At 36.8% G+C, this 24,277-nt stretch overlaps 1 protein-coding gene and 1 long non-coding RNA gene across 2 annotated transcripts; one reads left to right on the forward strand and one right to left on the reverse strand.

Moving 5' to 3' along the window:
• Positions 1 to 464: 464 nt before the first annotated feature.
• LOC144564927 (uncharacterized) lies at positions 465 to 1,513 on the forward strand. Its single transcript, XR_013514782.1, has 2 exons — positions 465 to 850; positions 1,016 to 1,513. It is a non-coding gene; the product is annotated as an uncharacterized LOC144564927 (long non-coding RNA).
• Positions 1,514 to 6,506: 4,993 nt separating this feature from the next.
• NTRC (NADPH-dependent thioredoxin reductase C) lies at positions 6,507 to 19,970 on the reverse strand. The gene is made up of 10 exons (XM_078314667.1): positions 19,612 to 19,970; positions 19,059 to 19,272; positions 18,221 to 18,326; positions 17,609 to 17,874; positions 16,846 to 17,125; positions 10,549 to 10,656; positions 9,480 to 9,566; positions 8,145 to 8,249; positions 7,396 to 7,526; positions 6,507 to 6,898 (listed from the first exon to the last, which is right to left on the reverse strand). The coding sequence occupies exons 1-10, from the start codon at positions 19,811 to 19,813 to the stop codon at positions 6,838 to 6,840; spliced, it is 1,560 nt and encodes a 519-aa protein (XP_078170793.1). The 5' UTR covers positions 19,814 to 19,970; the 3' UTR covers positions 6,507 to 6,837.
• Between the last annotated feature and the right edge of the window lie 4,307 nt (positions 19,971 to 24,277).

Genomic DNA, 24,277 nt, shown 5'->3' on the forward strand with positions numbered 1-24,277 from the left:
GTGCAGAACTTATTTGAACGGTTGAGATTTTACAAAAAGTCGCGTAAAAGTTTGAGATATCTCAGAGGATGCGAATTAGAACTGGATCCGGTCACAGAAGTAACGAGTGCGTATTCTCTGAGATAGCTCATATTTTTGCGTGACCGACGTGTCCGGTGCCTATTCGGGGATACCGTAGGGGCCAGTATTATATGAGCTTTGAGATTCGTGTAGAACATATTTGAACGGTTACGATTTTCCAAAAAGTCACGCAAAATATGAGATATCACGGAGGGTGTGAATTCGTCACAGAAGAGATTATGGGTCTACTCTGGATCCTCTGCATTACCTCATAGTTTTGATTTTCAATTCAAACCATCCGATCAGAAACCGGACTAATCCCGTTGCGGCACCTAAATTCGTGCCGTGCCAGTATATAATGAACGGACTGGATTTGAACTCAGAAAAATGAGATACCTACACTGTGATCGGAACCACAACTTTCTCGTTAAATGAGAAATAGAATTGACGTATTTCAAAATTTGCAGATCGGAAAACTCTGAGCGACGAGAAACGATTTCTTTCGACGCGAATTGGAGGGAGATTTTTCGCCAAAAATTTTCCCGTGAAAAACCAAGAGATTCGGCGGGAGTTCATTTGTCAAAATTTTGGCGGTATTTTATTTCCAGCCATACCCTTCCTCTTCCTCTTTATATTCTGCTTCCAATCCATGATCTCTGCAACTCTACAAAGCAAAGAAGAGAAGTTCCAGCGAGCCCTAGTATCTCTTCGCTTTGTGGAAATCAGATTGATTAGCGATACCAAAAGTTGAAGCCACTGGCAAGGGCGATTCATTGAAGAAAATTTCAGTGTAAGCTCCTCAATTTTGGATACCTTCTTTTTTGTGGTTGTGTTTTTTTTGGTAAAATTGAAGGATTGGAGAATAAAGAGCACAAAGTTTGAATTTCTCTTGTAATTTAAGATAATAAATTTGTTTACTTGCTAAATTAGATGACAAATTGTTGTGTGGTTGTAGAGCGGACAGTATAAACAACAATCCTTATGTGAAGTTGATTCATGAAACAATGGCTTTTGCATGATACTGGTACGCGGACTGGTACGGAGGCGTGGTACCAACCGCCCTGACAAGGGAGCCAACAGTACATACAAGAGTAATAGCGAGGGACAAAAGAGGCAAAAGGGTCAAAAATCACCCACTGGCGATGTAACATGCAAGACCGGCATGGGGGTTATGATGCTGGTAAAGATGAAGAATTACCACCCTGCTGGTACGCATACTCACTGGTACAGCAAAGAGAATATCAGGGACGTTATTGCAAAAAATTTGTTTTTTCCTGTTTTCAGCTTCTTCTTTTTTTTTTCTTTTCTCTCGGGCGATTGGACCCTTTTATTTCTTACTTCACTTGTCTGTTATGACTCAGATGTTTGTGCTGTTACCATTTTGTGTTTAATTTTGTTACAAAACTTTTGTAAGTTTACCATTATTAATGGAATTAAGTAAGGGCTTGACCCATACTTTTTCTCAAAAAAAATAATGGTTGAGGACTGGCTTCTTAAGAAGGCAGACCATCAAGTACGGTACCGTACCAGTGACGTGTATTGATGACTGGTACCGTACCAGTGACGTGTCATCAATACATGATCATTATTTCAACAAAGAAACACAGCAAGGATAAAAGTGTCATTTTTATTTAAGTGAAATCATTTCCTTCTATTATATAGACTTTTCAATCACAAACTAGATTTGAATTCAATTCCTTTTTACTTTTATTCCGATCAACAAATTTCAATTGGAAATCATTTCTATTGAATACCATTGAATTGAAATCAATTGAACTCCATCAAAGTGGTGGTTCCGATCACACTGCTATTGTGTGGTATGAATTCTTTGCGTCTGGGTCTTGTGAGATTGCTTCCGGATTCAGATTTTTTTTTAAATTGAAGGGAAAATTTCTAGTGTACCCATCAAAACTTTCAAAATAGCCAATTTCTTCATCAAAACATTGAAATAGCCAATTTCCCCATTCTAAATTCAAATTGTTTCTTATTTCCCCATATCTTGACTTAAATTGGTAAAATTAAGCTGAATTCATATTATAATATCATTTAAAAGTTAAAATGTCTATTTTGCCCCTTTCTCTTCTTCTTTTTCTTCACTCTATCATTGATAAACTCCTCTTAGTTAGAAATGGTGGTTTGAAAGGAAAACGGAAGAGAACTTTGAATCCATAACTAAATAAACTAAAACATAATTTTTCTAAACAAACTAAGTGTCAGAGCCTCAATAATGGCCATCTAACAAAGCCTCGAACTTGATTCCTTTTTTTTGCAAATCAATCTGACAAAGCTGTCAATTACTGCTACCTAAGTAGCTTACAACTTTCAATGAGAGCACATTGTACTTCCCTATACAATCAAACTAAAACATAGAATAAAAAAAGCATCCCATGTACCACTGCAGTATCCGATACCACCTCCATTACCTCTGGTAATGTTGAATCCATAAACCTTTCAGCACTGTCTCTCCCACTTTGAATTCAATGCCCCAAATTGAACCAATTCTCATATCAGGTATGCTTTACTAACCTCTCAAGGATATTCCGTGTCCGGTCAGATCTCTCCACTCCAATTTTAGGCAATCTGCTAAATGTGGAATTTCTATTTCTAATCAGAATTTGGCAAGCATAGTTGGTTGCCGCTTCATCTTGGCAGTAGAGTGATTCTTGAGGCATACAATCCACACAGATATGCACATCAATTTGGGTACGATTAAGTATCTCCAGCATGATTTTGTATTTCTTTTCCAAAATACTAATCTTATATTTGACAGGTTGTTGTACGGTTGGATCAAATCACGGGGCAGTCAGAAGTTAATTTGTTTAGAAAACACATGTTTTAGTTTAGTTATAAATTTGAAGTTCTATTTCTTTCTCTTTCAAACCATCATTTCTAGCTAAGAGGGCATTGTAAAAGATGGGGTGGAGAAGAAGAAAGGAGGGGCAAAATAGACATTTAAATTTTAAAATAAAATTATAATATAAATTTAGCTTAAGTTTTCAATTTTAATTAAGATATGGGGAAATAAGAAATGATTTCAAATTAGAATGGGGAAATTGGCTATTTCAATGTTTTGATGGGGAAATTGGCTATTTTGAAAGTTTTGATGGGTACACTAGAAATTTTCTCTAAATAGAATTACTCTAAATTATTTCAACGGAACAAGTCTTCTTTGGATGGAATTTTGAAAACTAGCCTCCACCGATCCTAGGGATCGGTGGAGCAAAAAAAACGCAATCTACACCGGTCCTAGGGACCGGTGGAGCCAACTTTCGCACCTGAAGAGAGTGTAGCCACGAAAGATCTCATACTTCACCTCCACCGATCCTAGGGATCGGTGGAGGGTTGATTTCCACATTTTGCAACCCGCGGTTCTGTGGCGGGATTTTGGTGTGGCCGTTAGAATGGGTTTTTTTTGCGGATTAGTGGAGGCTAGTTTTTGAAAATCCGTCCAAACAAGACTTGTTCCGTTGAAATAATTTAAAGGAATTCTATTTAAAAAAAATATCCGGATTCGTCCGTATCCTCCGGAATAAATCTTTTGTTATTCCAAAGGGATCACAGGACCTGTTATTCCAATCCCAGTCGTTGACAATTGTTGAGATTCGGGCACAAAAAAAATTTGCCTTAAGGTTCGCGCATGAAAATCTTTGAACGGTTGTGATAGGAATACAGGGCCATGTCATCCCTTTGGAATAACAGCAGATTTATATCCAGTATGATTCAGATAGAACGAATCAGATCATTCAATCGCGTCCACCGGATGAATTCTAAAAGAGGAACGAATTTTGCAAACTGTTTGAAATCCCGGCCAAATATACTAGACAATTTTTGCATGATTTTTATTATTGTTAAGAAAATTGGACCTATCTATCGTTCAATAATTAAAAAAAACAACACTTTTAAATTCATTTAGAATTCACTTTATCTATGCTTGGATTATTTACCCAAATTTTTTAGAACAATTATATTACTCCCCCCCCCATTCCATCTCCCCACCATCCCCCCATTGCAAATTATTTTTATCTCATTTCAATCTCGTTCACATATTTCACAATATATGAGAAATTTTGCGAATCTAAAATCGCGAATCTAAAATCGCGAACATTTTCTACGTAATTTTCTCTTTCAAATGAGATCCATAATGACATATTTTCGAACAAGTTATTACAGAAGTATTTATTCCTCATCGTGCAAGTATTTATACCTACACAGACATATGAAAGTATTACTATCAATTATTATAAGTATTTATACTGATATATGAAAGTATTAATATCATGTATTATAAGTATTTATACTGACATATGAAAATATAAATATCATGTATTATAAGTATTTATACTGACATATGAAAGTATCAATATCAAGTATTATAAGTATTATATGCAAAAAAATATTTTCAAGCATAGGTATAAATACTTGCACGATGAGGGATAAATACTTCTGTAACGACTTGTCCGAAAGTATATCATCATAGATCTCATTTGAAAGATAAAATTATGTAAAAAACGTTCGTGGTTTTAGATTCGCAAAATTTTTTATAGATCGTGAAAAATATGGACGAGATTGAAATGAGATAAAAAAAACTCACCTCTAAAAATATGCATGGTCCCCCATGTGATTTGAGATTCCCCCACCCTCCATGAAAAAAATGTGCATGGTCCCCTAAATATTTTTGTGCTTAGGGATAAATACTTTCGTTCTTCGAGATAAATACTTCTGTACGTAAGTATTAATATCTTATGAAAAAAAATGACAGCTGGAGTTTTTTGACATTTTGTGCGGGGTTAATTGCGGGGTTGGTTTTGCGGGGTTAATTATCACTGTCCAATTTTTTAAGTTACCATATTAAAAAATCAAGATTAATTAGTCACCGCTTTAAACTTCAAAATTCAAAAACCACCACCATGCTAGCTGGACCTGCACATGAAATTTTAGGTACGCCAATTGAACTTGCGCACCAACTTTGTTTTTAGTTTCGTACTTTTGTTACGCAGTGTTTAAAATTTTTGAACTAAATTTTTTTTCCTGTTATATTTAAAATTATATGTCCGCATCAAATTAAACAAAAAAAATGTAGAAAATAAAACACACTTGACAAATAAAATTTTGCACTAAGTTTGAACTAAAAATTACTACAACAAATTATACGCACAACAAAACATAACTAAATATAATAATAATAATAATAATAATAATAATAATAATAATAATAATAATTTGGTGCACAAATCTAGCTAATGCACCAAAAAAAAAAAATTGTGCACAAGTTTGGATGGCCCACCAAAAAAAAATTCGTGCACGGACTGAATAGCATGGGTGGTGGTTTTTAAATTTTGAAGTTTAAGGTGGTAACTAATTAATTTTGAATTTTACTGTGGTAACTAAAAAAAATCGGAATTATTTATGTCCAGCAACAAGTGGAGAATAAAGAACTTAATTCTCCATTCACACTCTAATAGTAGAACTGCAGTGTTTTTAAGTTGTCAAACCTCTTTGTGAAATACAACTTTAAAATCTATTAAATTGGCTTCAAATGACAAATCTAAAATGTTGAAACCTCTCTAGATACATGTGAAAATTTTAAATTTTCGAATTAATGTTGTATATACTCAAATGATAAAAAAATGTTCAAAAATTGAAGGCATTAAAATTAATTTATAAACTTTTTAATTTTGACCGCTTGACTTATATACTAAATTATTCTAAAATTTTAAAATTTTGTATGTAGATATATCACTCGTAAAGTAGATAGATTTCAACAATTCAGATTCGTTATTTGAAATCAATCCAATAAATTTTAATATTAAGTTCATAAAGAGACTTAGAGCATCTACATTTCTGAAACTCTTGGAGTTTCTAAATATCTGCTAACTAATTTTTAGAAATTTTATTTCTGAAAGTTTCTAAACCCCCACATCCTTGAAACTAAAATTAGAGTTTCATAATTGCCACATCAGCAAATAAATTATAGGAGAAAAGAATTTCAGCGAATTATTCAGCCACGTCAGAGTCTATAAACAATTTCTTATTAATAAATTTTGGAGCAAAGTTGTTAAATAAGAAACCCATCCGCATCCTGAAACTGATTTAAAAACTGCCACATCAAATTAGAAACTTCAAAAATTTCCCAATGAACTTACCGACACCCTAGTTCTACTCATAAAAGTAAACGAAATCCTCATATGTTCTCGAAATTCAATCTCGTCGTATAAAAAACAAATCATTTAAAGTAGCTAAATTACAATGAAACTACTAAAATAATACAACTCTTTGTATTTCTATACAAAATTTCCCTGATATACTCAGTATTGTTTTTCATTATATAAGTCAATATTTACTTGCACTTGAATATATCAAAATTTAAGGAACTTTTCTCATTTTAAAATTTTTGTCTTTTGATAAATACTTTTTCTTTACGCAGGGAAGTTAGAAAATAAGTAAAATTTTATTTTAAAAAAGCAGCAACTAGATAGCAATTTTTTATTCAACAAGTTACTTTCTCAAGGATTTGGCGCGACGCTGAAGCGTACAAGCTACGCTGCCTCTTAAACAAATGAAGTGTAATTAAATTAAATACAGGTTCTCTCGTATTTTTTAGGCACTCCATAAATGTACAAACATTAACATGTGCCCCCAAGAAAACAATAAATAAATACCCCGCTTGCTATCAGAGTGAAATTTCCGTGATAAATGAAGGCATTGATTCAAAATCTTGTCATTATTTCCATTTTCTTTCACAGAAATACAAAACCTCGCAGAAATTGATGGCGCGTCTCATTTATTAGCTTCAATGAATTCTCTGTATTCCTTCTTCATTTTAACACCCGGTACAGTCCTGCATGCCAAAGCCCACAAATATCAAAATGTGCTCTATAGCAAAATATCTCACATGCATGTAATAAACATGTAAAAAAAGCTATCCTCCTCTCCATACTCTCTGCTCATTCTTTTAAAAACCCAAATGACCCCTTTTCAGCATGAGAATAAGAACACACAACACGTACACAGGACGGCATTTTAGATTTGTAAGGGCAGACAAGGATATATTTTGTTTGCTTTCCTTGCTAAACCACATCACATCAGTTGAGGAATATCCTCCTAACCAGTTTCTGCTCTTTCTTTCTTTCTTTTTTTTTTCAGAAAAAAGACCAAATTAACAAAATAGAGAGATTGAGGATGGTGAGGTGCTTCAGATACTCTAATAAAAAGCTCTAGGGAAGAGAGAGCATTTGGGAAATATTTCTCATGCATCTAGCAGGGATGAAAAAATGTTTTGAGATAAATAGGGAGCATCTAAATTGTTGCCCTTATCTCTACTGTGTCTGATCTGACCTGAGCATCTCTTTATTCTTAAAAAATTGCACGCAAGGTGTCCCCATTATCCCAGCAGCTTCTGCTATTTCTTGGTCTTCTTCAATGTCGATTTCCACAAAATGGACATTTTCGTCGTATTCGTCTATTACCTGTCACAAACAGTTCAAAAATATAAAAGAAGATTAATATCAGACAACTTATTTTTTGAACGTTCTGCAAATACCCCAACAAAAACATTAAAAATATCCTGTATACTCCTAAAAAAAACTACTTTCTGTACTAATTGGAAAAAAAATTTTGATTACCAGGGGCTCGATCACCCCAGACTCCTCGACCAATGGGCATATGCCACAATGTCAAGGTAGTCCTGGTAGCCTCTTCCATTATACTCATTTCAAAAGGCAAGTTCACATACACGTGGGTACTTAATTTTTTGCTAGGTTAAATGCTCAGGTTGAAGCCTCAATACCACCCAGGCTAATTGTTCAAAATATGCTCAAGGTGATACTTCAATTACAACAAATTCCATCTGTTACTTCCAGTTAATGCCATCTAAAGCAGGAAGTCCAGAACAAGTTTCGCGTGGGGTCTAGTGACTGGTGGGCTGCAAATGTTAGCAGGCCTCTTTGCATGCTCTTTTTGTCAAATAATAAAATACTCAAACTCAGAAACAAACCAAAAAAATAGAAAACTCACTGTTCAGGAATTTTGAAGCATTGCAAGGATAATGAAGAGAATAAGCAGAAAAAAAAAGGTAGATGACAAACCTTGCTAAGAATTGGTTTAAGGGTTCTACATGGACCGCACGTAGGGGAAGTATATAGTACACACATGAGCCTCGGGCTTTCATGGTACAATTTCCTGAGCGCATACTGGGCAAAAATAAAAGAAAAAAAATTAGAGTAACGAAAGAGGCAGGTTTTTACTGAAGGCCTACAGATTTGCCACGACTCTGTTAAGCCGCTCTTTCCAAAATCAAATTATATTTGAAGCATAGAATGAATTTAGTCAATTTTAGCAAGTGGTTGATCTAATTTCTAATTCATGGAGAAGCATAACTGAAGCTAGTATTAAAGACTACCAATTGAATCTGACCTAACTAAATCTGTTAGCTTAAGATAAGTTTAGAATGAAATTATCATTTTCAAATAATGTGATAAAAGTACCGACATTCTACACTAAAATGCATACTACTACAAACAGTTTTCCAATGATTTTCCATGTCATGATGCCTCACCACTTGCAGTTACAACTTACAAGCACCTCATCAAGATACGTTAGAGTAGAAAAGAAACAGCAGTAACAGACTAAATTAGATGTTTTCTTCATTATTTCTACTAGTAGTATTATTATTTTTACTATCTACTTCACCTTGTGACTACGATTGGGTTTCATTTCTAGCCTACCCCAACTTGTTTGGGACTAAAGGCTTGGTTGTTGTTGTTGTGAAAAAAATCGATATGGTAGAAGTATGGTTTCAACTGGAAGAAAAATTTGGAGACTACAATTATAATTCTTCCCTATAGAGCAGCTAATTAATTGTATTGTAATCATTTTGAAAATAAACTTTTGTTTCAATTTGGAAATAGCGACAATATTGCTAATATAATTGGAACATTAGAACATTATGCGCTTCACAGACAAAAAGTTTATCCTGAGTCATGCATGCGACCCTATCAGAGCTAATCGAGTAATAAATTTATTGGTGCTTTCACATTTTCACGCTCCACATGCAAACAAAACTACTATGATGTCTTCATAGTTCTAACCAGTATGTCTCATCACTTGTAAATGATGCACCTTTCATTGTTCTTTACATTTGATGCTATAGGATTTGATAGGCTGATAATGAGCCATCAAGCCTAAAAAAAAAAAAGACAGAAACGGGGGGGGGGAGGAATATCTAAATGGAAATGGAGCCTAAAATGTTAATTATTATCAATGACTGTTATTATCTCAAATGAGCTACTAAGCATTCTTTTGTTAAGCTTCAAAATATTTGCACTACTTGATATAATTTTCAAAAGGCAAATAAAAACAAAGCCCATAAGCAGCTATAATAATCAAAACTAGTCATATTGCTGCCTATGTAAGCACTGTACCTGGCCTTTGTGTTTGGTACGAGAAATATCAAATCCCATTTGATCATCTCTGTCTGAAATCTCTTTCTTGGTTTCTTCATGCACAGGCTATACAGTTCAAAGAAAAAAAAAGATAAAAACAATGTAAACCATTATCGAAAACGAGTATAAATGCTTCATGCAACCACATTGCATATGATTCCATAAGTTTGGGTATTGCTCAAGTCTTTTTCTATTCTATTCTCTCTCCTTTCCAATACAAATAGATCCGCCCCACATTTAGATGATTAAATTATATTAATATCAAAATATCAATTTCATCAGAGCTAGGACTAGGATTGCACATTCCAGCACTAAAGCTTCAACATAACTAAAGGCAAGACAAAACAAGAAAAAGATAAGCATAAGTAAGTTGTGATTAGACCTGTTGGGTTCAGACCTGTGTGTAAAGTGTAAACTTTAAACATGCTTTATAAATACAAGAATACAAGTTGCTTTTGTAAATGCACAATCATAACAATCATCCTAAGGCAATGATGCATAGGTGACATGTACATTAGTTGCCTTGTTGATCCAAGTTAAGGCAATGCTGTAATTGCTTCGCTTGGGCTTGCATTGTATGTTGGGGCCAGGAGGTTCTTAGTTTTCTTTTGAGAGAAACTAAGACAAATCATTGAGGAGAAATAAGCTTATGGGATCAACTAATCTCTATTCTCACAGTAAAAATTTGCTTGGTAGGTTGCCTATCAGCAGAGTAGGTATCTGAATCACTTGTTTATGGTACCTTTGCAAAAAAAAATTCCCTTGCAACTGGTTTCTTAATTTATGTTTTGTATGGCTTGTCTTGATAGGTGTGGTTCTTCCAATTTAACCAGCCTAAAGCTCTAGCGCCTCTCTAACAAAACCAATAAAGAGAGATTTCCCAACCAGGATGGATCCCAGACACTGGAATACAGGTCATTTTTGTCCTTAACCAGGTAGGAATAGACTGACAGGAAAGATGAAAGAGTAATTCACTTGATGAGTAAAAATAACTAGTAATAAAGAAAATACTTCTCAGCATTGAAGACTAAAATAAAGAGTAATTTACTTGATGAAATTCAATTAGGAGGTTGTTCGAAACCAAATATCTCTCGACTGACAAAGCAGCAATGCATCCTGAACCAGCTGCAGTTACAGCCTGCCTCCACTCATGATCCTATCATTTTGTATGAAAAGAAGTCAAATTAACAATGCTTCATATCAAGGAATTCAATCCTATACACATTCCAAATATAAAGTCAAATGGTCCCGTTTTAACAAAACCAAACCACAATTAAGCCTCAATTGTGCAATTAAGCCTCCATTTTACCCAATTTTGCCTCAACTATCCTAGTACTCAAGTTTAATTTGACACAATTTACTCAATTATACATGAGCTGTGAAATTAACCATTAAATCAAGCCAATTATTTCACTGTTACCCTTGATCTAGAATCAAGCAAAAGCTGATTTAACCACAATTAAGCGAACCATTAAGCTCAAGTCAACCTCAATTTTTTTTTTTGAAAAAAAAAATGAATCAAATTTATACTCCAACATAGTCCGCAAATAATCTCGATACGTCTCAAGTACTGTAGATTATCATAAGTTCACTAGGCATAACCTCTCAGAATCAATATTGCCCTCAATCGATCAGTTAAGTCTTGACCCAACATGCACTAGCTAACTATACCAATGTGCCTAAATTCAGCTTAGCCCAATATTACCCTTATGACTGTTATTATGTTTTATATAAGCAAAATTTGCCTCATAGCATACCACGAGTCCAACCCAATATAACATTAACTTGTCCTCAATCATGCAATGAGTACCAACTATCATGTTTACTAGCAGTAAAGTTTAGGATTGTATACTCAACCCTACAATTAGTCTCAATTCTCTTAATACGATCGAGTTCCATATCTATCAACCCAAAGCAAAGGATTAGCAAAGAATGGCAAATACATGGTTGAGGCAGTCTGGGCACCATGCCAGCCAGGGCATACCACTTTCATACAGTATAAACACGGTGATACTTTAATATACTGACCAAGAGTACGATAAATACCAAGTGAACAACCTGGCATTGATCTGTTAATTTTCTGACCACAAACTGGAGTGAATCCATAAATACAAATATATCATGTTTGCGCAATACCTATATAAAGGTTTCGGTATTTAGAAACTGCGGTCTATTTCATTGAACAATAGTCTGTCTACATATACAAACTGCATCTTACACTTTAGTCCCTACAAATATTATATTCACACTTTTACCTAACTACCCTTATATTCACAATACAATATTCAACACTCCCCCTCAAGATGATGCATAGATATTGATCATGCTCATCTTGCCTATTACATTGGAGAAGTCCGTGACACTCAACCCTTTTGTGAAAATATCAGCGATTTGCTCCTTGGTCCGAACGAAAGGCATACATATAATGCTCTCGTCAAGTTTATCTTTGATAAAGTGTCGATCAATCTCCACATGTTTAGTTCTATCATGTTGTACTGGGTTGTTTGCTATGTTTATAGCCGCCTTGTTGTCACAATACAACATTATGGGTTTGTTCTCCAATAATCCCAATTCCGATAGCAATCTTCGTAACCACAACCCTTCACTCACACCTTGGGCCATGGCTCTATACTCAGCCTCTGCAGTGGACCTTGCAACTACATTCTGCTTCTTGCTTCGCCAGGAAACTAGATTACCCCCAACAAATGAACAGTAGCCTGAAGTTGACTTTCTATCGTCAAGACACCCTGCCCAATCGGCATCTGTATATACTTCAATTCTAGTGTGCCCATTCTTACTGAATAGCACACCTTTTCCTGGGCAGCTCTTGAGATACCTCAGGATTTGATACACGGCCTCATGATGTGGAACTCTAGGGTCGTGCATATATCTGCTCACTACGCTCACAGCGTATGCAATATCAGGTCGAGTATGTGCCAAATAGATTAGTCTGCCTACTAGGCGCTGATACTGTCCTCTATCTACTTGATCACCTATTCCTCCCTTCAGCTTATTATTAGGGTCTATGGGTGTATTGACAGGTCGACACCCAAGCATCCCTGTGTCTCTCAGCAGATCTAGAACATATTGCTGTGAGAGAACTACCCCTTTTGTTGAACGAGCAACCTCAATGCCTAGAAAGTAGCGCAATTCACCCAGGTCTTTCATCTCAAACTCTGTGGCTAAGCTGGCCTTAAGCCTCTTCATCTCAACAGGATCATCACCTGTTAACACTATATCATCCACATACACAACCAGAATACAAATCTTCCCTCCTTTTCTTTGGATGAACATAGTGTGATCGGCACTACTTTGCTGATAGCCTAGTTTTTTCATTGCCATAGAAAACCTGTCAAACCAGGCTCGGGGTGACTGTTTCAACCCGTACAGGGAGCGCTTCAAACGACACACTTTACCCTTCAGTTGTTCATTTTCAAACCCAGGTGGGATCTCCATGTATACCTCTTCCTTTAGGTCACCATGAAGAAAGGCATTTTTAACATCCAGCTGGCACAAATCCCACCCAAAGTTTACCGCACACGAGATGAGGGTTCTAACAGTATTCATTTTAGCCACCGGAGCAAAGGTCTCCTCATAATCCACACCATATGTCTGTGTGTAGCCCTTCGCCACCAATCTGGCCTTGAATCTGTCCACCTTTCCCTCTGGAGTATATTTTGTCGAGTATACCCACTTGCATCCTACAGTGTTCTTGTTGGACGGTCTAGGGACCATATCCCAGGTGTCATTCTTGACTAATGCTCTCATCTCCTCGAACATTGCCTTCTTCCACTTTGGGTCCTGCATTGCTTTCCTCCAATCACATGGAACAGAGTTAGAGTGTAAGGAGGTTACAAATGCTTTGTAAGTCGGGGAAAGTGTCTCAAATGAGACATAGTGAGAGATAGGATGTGATGTTGAGGCATCTTCCCCTTTCTTTAGGACAGTTGACCGAGCTCCTTTGCGCAATGCAATAGGAAGATCGAGATCAGAGAAAAGAGGAGTACCTGAGGGTAACTCTGAGTTACCTGAAGGTTGTGGTGTGGGCGAGCCGTCGACAGGAGCAAGTAATTGGTATTGACCTTGGACAGGAGGTTGCTCAACGTTCTCATGACGAGGTTTTCGAGTGTAAACCTTGTTGATCTGCCTATTAGGAGGTGGTAGGCTTTGGTTCATGCTTGAGTCCAGATCTGTCTCTGTTGGACTCAGGCCGATCGTAGTATCATCGGCTATACTGTTGTCAGATTCCTTACTCTCCCCCTCTCGACCAACTCGGTCTGAGGAATGGGTGACGACCACCTCAAGAAGATCATGAAATGGGACTGAAGATGTATTGGATTGTGCATCGGAGAGAGTAAAATAGGGTTCTGTTTCTCGGAATGTCACATCCATGCTTTCCAGCATCCTCCTTTTCACAGGGTCATAACATTTATACCCTTTTTTTCCACTGGAATACCCAACAAACACACATTTATGAGCCTTCACATCCAGTTTACTAATGCCTGGAGTTGTGTTATGAACAAAACACACACAACCAAACTTTTTGGGAGGTACCTTAAATGAGGTGGTCCCTGTGAGCATTTCAAGTGGTGTACTGAAGTCCACCGCTCTCAAAGGCATTCTGTTGATCAAATATGTAGCAGTCTGCGCTGCTTCTCCCCAAAGGTACCTCGGAACATTCATGGCAAAGAGAAGGCACCTTGTCACTTCCAAGATGTGCCTGTTCTTCCTTTCTGCAACACCATTTTGTTCAGGTGTATTCACACATGTAGTTTGATGTATAATACCATTATCTCGCAAGAAGTTTTGCATTGCCCTGTTGGTGTATTCTGTGCCATTATCTGAGCGTAACACCTTTACTTTCTTCTCAAATTGGGTTTCCACCATCTTGTGAAAAGTCTTGAAACACTCCAAAACTCCCTCTTTACTCTTCAACAGGTACAGCCAAGTCATTCGGCTATAACAATCAATAAAGGTGACAAACCACCTTGAACCAGATAAAGCAGTAATTCTCGAGGGCCCCCAAACATCAGAATGAACAATATCAAAGCAAGAAAAACTTCTATTACCAAAAGAGGGATACATTGTTCTTGTGTGCTTAGCAAACTCACACGCATCACATACTAGTTTAGTCTTGCAACACTTAGAGTACAATTTGGGATACAACCTGCCAAGCACAGTAAAAGATATATGCCCTAAACGGCTATGTACCAAAACCATCTCCAATTCTGGAGTCTCTGCCAAACAGGCTCGTGGATCCAAAACCTCCCCTCCTTGCTTGAGTCGGTACAAGCCTTCACTCCTCTTGCCAATACCAATCACTCTTCCTGTCTTCAGCTCCTGCAACACAACATGGGTAGGAGACAGAGAAACAACACAGTTAAGATCATCCACCAGTTGACTAACTGATAGGAGGTTATTGGTGAAGTTAGGAACATGAAAGACCGACGATAGCTGGAGGTCTGGAGTACATGTTACATCCCCAACTCCTGCAATCGTACAAAGTGAGCCATCGGCTGTTTGTACCTTTTCTCTCCCAGACATAGGCTTATAGGTTTTGAACATTGTAGGGTCAGGGGTCATATGCTTAGATGCCCCAGAGTCTACGATCCAAGATCGATCAGAACTAGACTCGGCTATTAGGGCTTTTATAACATTGCCAACAGGTTTAACTACAGTGGTGAGAAGAGAGGAGAGAGTGTAACCGTCAGCCCCAGATGGAGCAGCAGTAGATGAGGCACTGCTAGCGGGGGTAGTGGACAAGAACCGAGCTGCAAGCTGAGTCACCAGTTGAGTCATCATATCATCAGTGCCTGATCCTGGTGTACTAGTGCTGTCAGCCATATGCGCCTTTTGGTATCCTCCACCACGTCCTGGTCCACGACTTCTACCTTGTCCTCTGCCACGGCCACCATCACGACCTCGACCTCTAGCTGGTCTTCCGTGTAAATCCCAGCAAGTCTCTCGAGTGTGATTCTTCCTGTGACAGTAATCACAGACTTTGTCACCCTGGGAGGATACTGTGTGTGGCAGGCTGAACATAGCCGAACCCTCATGCACTGGCAAAGATACCATTGCCTTCCTCCTGCTTTCCTCTTGAACTGCTACTGCAAAGGCATCACGAAGAGCAGGTAGAGGATTCCTCTGCCAGAGACTCTGTCGGATCTGCTCGAACTCAGTGTTGAGGCCAGCAAGGAAGCGAAAGGTCCTTCTTTTCTCCAACCAGTTTGTAAAGGCTAGTGCATCTGCTGAACATGTCATCGCCAAAGGATCAAAGAAATCCATTTGCTCCCACATATTATTCAATTCTGAGAAATATTCGGTCACACCCATTTCTCCCTGTACCAGACTGTCTGACTTAGACTGGAGGTGATAGATCTGCCCATGGTTACCCTTTTGAGAGTACATCTCGGCCGCCCGATCCCACACTTGTCGAGCGGTGTTTAACATCATAAACTGATTTTGCAGTCTAATCTCCATCGAGTTGACCAGCCACGACATAACCTGCCCATCGTCTGCCTCCCACTTCTGAAACTCAGGTTTTTCCTCTATTTTCTCCTCTCCCACAGCTACGGGTTTCTTTGCTGTACCGGTAACATACCCGATTAGTCTCTGACCCTTCAAGTGCATAAGCATTTGCCTTGACCACAACAGATAGTTCTCAGCCCCATTTAATCTCACTGAGATGACTTGAGACGACTTAGAGAAGCTTCTGTCTTCTGCCATTGTTTTTTTTTTTTTTTTTTTTTTTTTTTTTTTTTTTTTTTTTTTAACAGCAACGACTATTACTTAAATTAGGCGAATCCAGACAAAGAGAGAGAGCAAGGTTCGATAAAAAAAGGTGAGAAGAGAGAAATACGGAGACACACGGGTTTTAGGGCTTCGAAACAGCACTCAGCGAAAGCTATTCTTCATTCAAAAATGGCGAAGCGCTTGATCCCAGCTTTGAATCGCGTGATCTGGCGGAGGCGTCTCTGGCGCGTGACCTGGTGGCGGCGACGCGAGATCTGGCGGCAGCGTGCTCGACGCACTGGCGACGGTGCTGCAACTACACTCTAGCGACTACGCTGGATGAGGCGCCGGACTTGCTCTGGGCGAACGCACACAGAGGCGGACGGCAGCGGCGAGCTCAGGCGACACTATCCCGCTCTGATACCATAAAGGTTTCGGTATTTAGAAACTGCGGTCTATTTCATTGAACAATAGTCTGTCTACATATACAAACTGCATCTTACACTTTAGTCCCTACAAATATTATATTCACACTTTTACCTAACTACCCTTATATTCACAATACAATATTCAACACTATATGTAATGTTGTAAAACACAGATGAGCTATTACCTGAACATCACCAGCTGCAAAAACACCTTCCACTGAAGTATTTGCCGAGCCTTCCTTTATCGTTATATACCCTGCAGCATCCAATTCAACCTGTCCATGCAACAGCTGGCTGTTTGGCGTGTGGCCGATCCCATAAAAGAGACCCTTCACATCCAAAACCGACTCCTCTCCAGTATTAGTTCGTCTAAGCAAAACACCTGACATCTGGCCCTTTGTGTTGCCGACAACATCAACGGTTTCGGTGTTGAAGTGCACAGTGATGTTGGGGTTGTTCATTACTCTGTCAAACATTCCCCCTGTTAAACAGACATCACCCAGGGGGTTTCAAATTTTTCTTTTGCTTCCATATGAATAATAGTAACTAAATCAGTTGGAGGTCAATTCTTCAAATCAGCTTCTTTGGATTGAGATCAGTTCACTCTGTGCTAGTTTTCTCAGCATTTATTTATAGCAGGTCCAACATCAGTACATAACACCTAATAAGATACATTCTAGACTTCTAGTTGAACTCTGGGATAGTTATATTTTTATTTGCATTCTGTTCAACTTAATTATATTTTTTTTTGCATGCCGACCAACTATATCCAACAGTTGCATTATTTATTAGAATTAAGGATTCATCGAGGCTTAATTTAGTCCAAAAGGACCATAATGTACCACAAAGCATATTAGGAGAATGTTCTGATCAGGCCAGTGCTATCCATACATAAGCAACCATGCAGCAAATTAATTTATTAACAATAGAAAGCTGCAATTAACTCACCTGTCTTGCATAGCTCTAGATGCACGTAACTGATCCCTCCGGACAAGTAAATGGACGTGACGTGCATACTTGGTCAAATAAATAGCTTCCTCAGTTGCGGTGTCCCCACCTCCAACAACTGCAAGTACTTGTCCTTTGAACAGAGGTGACGCCCCGTCACATATTGCACAGGCACTTATCCCTCTACTCCAGAATTCGTCTTCACGCGGTAATCCCAACCTCTTGGCTGTAGCTCCCGTCGCCACAATTACACTATTGCACTTAACCTAAACAGAGAACCAGAAAATACGGCATCTTTGAGATCTGATGAGCCACAATTACACTTCTGTGGCAAATATTTGGTCAAAAAATCATGCAATGTCAGAAACACGAGGAATTTATGAAGATGAGCCTTACTTAGTGCTGTACAAAGGCTTACCAGATTGAAGGTTCATAATACTAATGGATTCACATCCAGTGGCAGATAACAATATATCAAGGTTAGAAAAAAGATCATAACTCAATAGATAAACAGGAACTGGAGGTAATAGAAACAAATCCCAGCTGGTCAGAGTTGGTACAGATAAGCACCAATTCTTATATAATATGATGATTTCAAGAGTAAACTTTGACCTCACGATCACTGCTACGGATGGTAAAAGGTCTGTTTTTCACATCAACAAATTCAACATCTTCCTGAAAAAGATCGGCACCCCATCTCTCAGCTTGCTTCCGCATCCTATTTGTTGCACAAAACCCAAAGCAACAAAGAACAAAGAACAAAGAAAAGAGTCAATGATCAAGTAAGTACAAATAACTACAGCCTTTCACAGAATTTCCTTTAATTTAATATTTTAAATTTACCCCCAGCATTTCACTATTTTTGCAAAACAATCTAAAAACTATTTCTGATGAATTTACTGGTAAGACCCAGCCATTAGATCAATGTAAGGGAAAATCTCAACTTTTTCATTGCATAAGGATAATTTTCCTAACTAGGAATGAACTTTTTTTCTGAAAATCCATGACAGACTAAAATCAAGCGAAAAAAACTTTGATTTTCCATATCATGTTTGTTTAAATATTAAATTGATTATGATGCCATTTAGTTGAAGTTCTTACGATATAGTCATAGTTATGTTACACTTCATTCCAACAGCTCGGCTTCAATTGGATCTAACCTAAAATTGTTTGGAGTGGGTTGAAAGAGAGAGAACTCTAAGCAGCTTCTTGCAATATTGAGTGTGATTTGCACAAAACAGGAAAAAAAAAAAAGTTTACAGGTTTAGATTTTAGATTACTTGTACATACAACATGTGTACCAATTTAATCTGTCCCAATCTTACTATTGAACAACAAGCACTAACAAGATGATGAAAATATGCAGCTCAAATTAGTTTAAACCTTACTGAAGCACCAAAACCGTTAAAATAATTTTTGTCAAATCAAGTAATGTTGCTAGAAAATTGACCTGTCCATTAAATCAGGCCCAGTGATTCCATCAGGAAATCCAGGAAAGTTTTCAACTTCTGTTGTGGTCATGAGTTGGCCACCTGGCACGCCTCCCATCTGGTAACCTTCAAAAACAAGGGGTTTCAAGTTTGCACGTGCCGCGTATATGGCTGCAGTGTAACCAGCCGGACCCGATCCGATTATCACTAGGTTCTCCACCCCTGTGTAATCCACTGTCGATGACAGAAATAACATATTTTAGATGTTAATCAATATCTTAGAAATTGCATTTTTAAATTAGGACAGTAGCTGTAAACCTGTAAGCAATTGTTTGTCAATAAGTTACATTTCTTTTTTGTTTCTATTTTTAGATAACCATCTCGTATTCCCTTTCGAATCAGTCTTTGTCCATATTTTGATTATTTTCCATTTATTACAAATTTACTCTAATTGGCATAAGCAGCATCTATTTCCTGATTATAATGCATAAACTGTCACAAATCCTCTAACAAAAGCATAGAAAGATAAAGGAGGGAGCGAGCTGTGATGGATTGAGAGAGTAGAGAGCAAACCAGGGCTGGAAGAAGAAGCAACCGAATCCTCTGTTGCAGCAGCGCGAGTCCTTACTGTCAGTGACCCCGTTATACGGCCACACATTGACGGAAGTCTACCGGAGATGAATTTCTCCGTCCCTGCGCGGCAGGTACTCCGGCGGTGAAGTCGGGCGGCGGCGGGTGAGGGCGGCGCCGCCATCCCTATCCGAAGTACTTCCATTGCAAGTTTCAACCCACCTTAGCGAGCTCTCCTTTTTTCTCTGTAACAACGGTTAGTTAGAATCGATGCAGAGAGAGGGGTAAGAAGAGAGGTTTTATTGGTGGAAATGGAAGGCAGCTGGTCGTTTATCCAAACAGAGTCGTTTCTTTTCCACTTTACAGTGTTTTAGTAGTACTTTTTTTCTAGGGATGCAGACGGTTTGTGTAGTACAACCAGTGGATGCTGGATCCGATATGACACGATACGCGACACGGGGTTGGCGCTTGGTACGGCAAATTAATATATGTGATTTATTTTTTTGTGAAAGAAAAATGAAAATTAAGTCTTTAAATTTCAAATTTTTGTTATTACAATAAAGGATTCTTTCAAAATCTAAATCAAAATTTTTTGCAAATTTTATTGTGAGATTCAACTGTTAAATTCTCGTCGGCAATTGCCTTATTTCTTTTGAAATTTTAGTGGCTTATCAAAAAAATTTGTTGTTGGTTTCGCAAATAAATATGTCGTGATTCTAATGGAATAACAGGGTCCTGTTATTTCGATCTCAACCATTCAAAGTTTTTATGCGCAAATTTCAATGAAAAAACTTTTTCATACACGAATCTCAACAAAGTTGAATGGTTGAGATCGAAATAACAGGACCCTGCTATTCCATTGGAATCACAGCAGATTTATTTCCGTCGATTTCATTCATTTTGAAAGACAGATACATTGGGAAATTTGTTATAAGACGTAAATAAAAAAAATTAAAAAAAAGTAGGTTGATTACTTTCCAAATTACAAAAACCATCAAAACTGAGAAAAAATTTCAGTTACCTCCTTACCACTCCATTACAACCTCGGCCACACACATATTTCACATTTTCTTTTTTTTACTCCATGGGTAACCGAAAATTAATTTCGGTTACCCTTTTTTTTCTTTGTTTTTCTTGTAGATTGCGTAGCCGTTTGTACAAGGGAGTAACCGAAATTTTTTCTTGGTTTTAATGATTTTTACAATTTAGAAAGTAATCAATCTGTTTATTGATTTTTTTATTTACATTTTATATAAAAAAAAACTGTTACATTGCATCAATATTTATTGTTTGAGCAAGCTTTGACTTCTGAAGCAAGAGTGTACTGATCTAGCACTCAGCAAACATTGCATTTTTTTTTCTATTTAGGAAACCAACTTGCAAAAAACATGGCAATCACCAAAAATTATGACATTATGATATTGTGAGCGGTGTGTCTACATTTCAATATTGATCTCAGTGTATGTTTCTAAATTGAATAAAAAAAATCATGTATTTTACTTGATACAGATAAGTTAGTGGTATCAGCAACGAATTTTTCATGTATTTATTCGGCTTTCATCTATTACGAAACCAGTCAAATAGTTATTATATATATATTTTTTATAATAGTGATGTTATACCACCTGTTTCATTAGAAACAAATGTCCATACAAAATGGAGCCACACTGGCTCTTACAAAATATGGAAGCTAAAGATAATGCATAAGCTAAGCCTAAGAATCTCTCTAACTGTGAAGTAGTTAGAGGATATCTAAAAAACAACAAGTCATAACTTAATAGCTACAGCAATTAAAAACATTCATCCAGAGATTAAATTGCAGCAGAAGAGCTAGCTAGGGAGGAACTAGCATGTATGGTAGTAGGATCAGGGGTGCCAGTAGAGAAGTAGGCTACATTAATGGCATCCATATCAGCACGGTCTCTGAGATACTCAGAGAGGTCTGATCAATCTAAACCATCACATGGTTCTTCCTCTGAATTCCAACTGCTACTGATTTTCTGACTTGTATATGTCTCCGATAGGATTATAACCGTGCCTATCTTTATTATATTTAATAAAGACAAATAAAAATTTAGCATTTACTAAAATTAATATAGTTTTAAATTTAAAGAGGATGGATAAGAAATTTCCAATGCTAACTCTTTTAAATCTAAATTCAAGACTTAGATCCATATTATGCAGCACGAGTTAACTTCATTCTTATAATTTATTGCATAATGAAAAACAAACAACAAAAAAACAAATAGAATAGAATATTCTCACTTCTCCTACCACATGCATGATGCGTGATGCCCGTCATAAATAATGTTAGATTCAGAAGCGAATCTACCTTCAATAAACGAGGATCAATTGACAGTTCTTGTGTCCTCGGACCTGGTCAAATTCAACATAATTTGGTTGCGGTTTTTGCAGAGTTTAAAGAAGCTGTGTTCTTTTTTAACATATAGATCAATATTTGAATAAAAATTTACATATAATTTTATTTAATCCGAATTCAATGATTATAACCTCGCATACTGTACTGTGTAGTTATGGCACGTCATTTTTCTGTGGTGAAAATACATTCGTTTTTATTTTGGAATGCAAGTATTAGTGCTGTATCGGACACCGACACGTCGTGCTATATACACCGGAAGTGTCTGTACTATATAGATTACGAGGAATAAATTAAAGTTCAACAATTGTTTAGAATTTACGGTACATGCAATTCAACAATTGTTTATTGGTAATCATATGCCATAAAGAGCTGTTATGAATTTAATAAGTCAGTGGAAAATAGTGCCATATGCCTTGTTAAGATTTAAAAAATAAATAAATATAAAACAATACGACATACCTCCGAACCGTGTATCGTGGGAATATTGATGTTGAATACGTAGAGTGGAAAAAAAAAGTCGTGCGACTTCACATCGTGCCGTGACTGAGTTAATTTTTCGCTCGTTGTGTTGTGCTGTAACTAAAATATCAAGGGATGGTCACGGCACGCAAATAGTCACATCACGTAAGTCACGTCATGACTAAATGTGTTGTGACCAAACGTATCTTGCGTGATCATTTAATCATAATTTAAGTTAGTTTATTCAAGATTCACCATTTAATGAATACCTAATGGTCCTAATTACATATGACTCGCGCGACTACGTGCCGTGCCAAAGTTTCAAAATATAGTCACGACATGGGACCCGCAGGTCGTGGCACATATATAGCACGCGTACCGTGCCGTTTCGTGACGGAGCCGACTTTGCCGTGCTATTTTTCTCACTCTATGAATATGTATCATACACGATTGATTATGGTTGAGGCGAAGCCAGATTTTTAAAATAGTAAAGTCAAACAAATACGAAAGCCAATCTTATTAAAAAGAAAATACGAAAAATGAAAATCAAATTTTACAAAACTATAATATTTTACTCTAAATTATATATAAATATAAATTCTTAAAAAAAAAATAGTCAATTAATCTCATTTATCTACTTTAAGTCCTGCCTGAATTATACAGACTTAAGTCCTCTCCATGAAATATCCGAACAAAATTGTTTATGATACAGGTTAATAGTAAAGAGATTAAAAAACGAAGACTTGAGGATAGGGATGTGTTTACTGATAAGTTTAATTGAAACCAAATTGATTTGATCAATTAAAATTTTATTCGATTTGTATAAATATAAATCTTACCGATCCAATCAGCTCAGTACAAATCATCAAATCAACTAGACTCCAGTTTAGTTAATTCTGTTAAATATAATTAGGAAGCAAATATTTGTTTTTTATAGGCATGATAGAAGCTACCGGCTGAAAAAAAAAAAAAATGAGAAAGGGGAGGTAGCACAATTGGCTAGGAAAATGTCCTAGAGTTGTTATATCCAAAGGTCGAGAGTTTGATTCCCTCTCACGAACCTTGGTGGCTTCTACCAAGTTTAAAAAAAAAAAAAATACTTCCCATATATGTACCCTCGTGCGCATGCATTATCTCGTAAGATCGAGTCAGAACTCCAATATCTAACCCTAGAACATCACTTCTTTGTCATCTCTTCTACAAAATATGATCCAAAGATCACCTTCTTTCTTGATTCTCTCACACAGGACCTCAATCCGAATATGAGATCCTCTGAAAATCCTCGCGTTTCTTTGTCCCCACACAAATCACAGTACACAAAGAAACCTTGTCGTTCATTCCTTCTTGTTCACCGAAATTAGGAAGCAAATCAACAGCTGATGTAGTGCACTATACCACAAGGATGAAATAATATTCGCAAGGGTAAAAAAATACTATTGTCGAAGATACACCAACAGAAACATGATATTTCTGAGTGTATCAATATTATTGACACTTTTACGTACTCTCACAGATACTAGGTTGCTATTTCTCTATTTAAGATGATTATCAAATGAGTTCCTGAATTTTTTCTTTGTTGAAAAAGGTGAAACCGAGCATATAATTATTTTCATAATAAACACTTGATAATTTATACATAAGATTATAATACTAACATACCAAATAATGATGTTTTAGCTCATTTGTTTGTTCAATTTTCTTATTATTATTTTATTATAAAATAAGAAATATTTCTCATCGAATCGCAATACAAATCAAAAGTATTATAATTTTAGACCGAATTTAATAAACCTAACTTTAACGGATCATTTTATATAAAATTAAACAAAC

The sequence above is a fragment of the Carex rostrata genome, chromosome 14 (assembly GCF_964058835.1).
Source record: "Carex rostrata chromosome 14, lpCarRost1.2, whole genome shotgun sequence".
In the NCBI taxonomy this organism is placed as follows: domain Eukaryota; kingdom Viridiplantae; phylum Streptophyta; class Magnoliopsida; order Poales; family Cyperaceae; genus Carex; species Carex rostrata.

Bases quoted from the DNA above. Each gene is read 5' to 3' on its own strand.
- NTRC (XM_078314667.1), bottom strand. From the start codon at position 19,813: ATGGAAGTACTTCGGATAGGGATGGCGGCGCCGCCCTCACCCGCCGCC. The intron at 17,126-17,608 runs GTGAGTTAATTG...AATGTTTGACAG, and splicing joins TCTAGAGCTATGCAAGACAG to AGTAATGAACAACCCCAACA. The intron at 9,567-10,548 runs GTAAATTACTCT...TGAACTGTATAG, and splicing joins TCCTAATTGAATTTCATCAA to CCTGTGCATGAAGAAACCAA.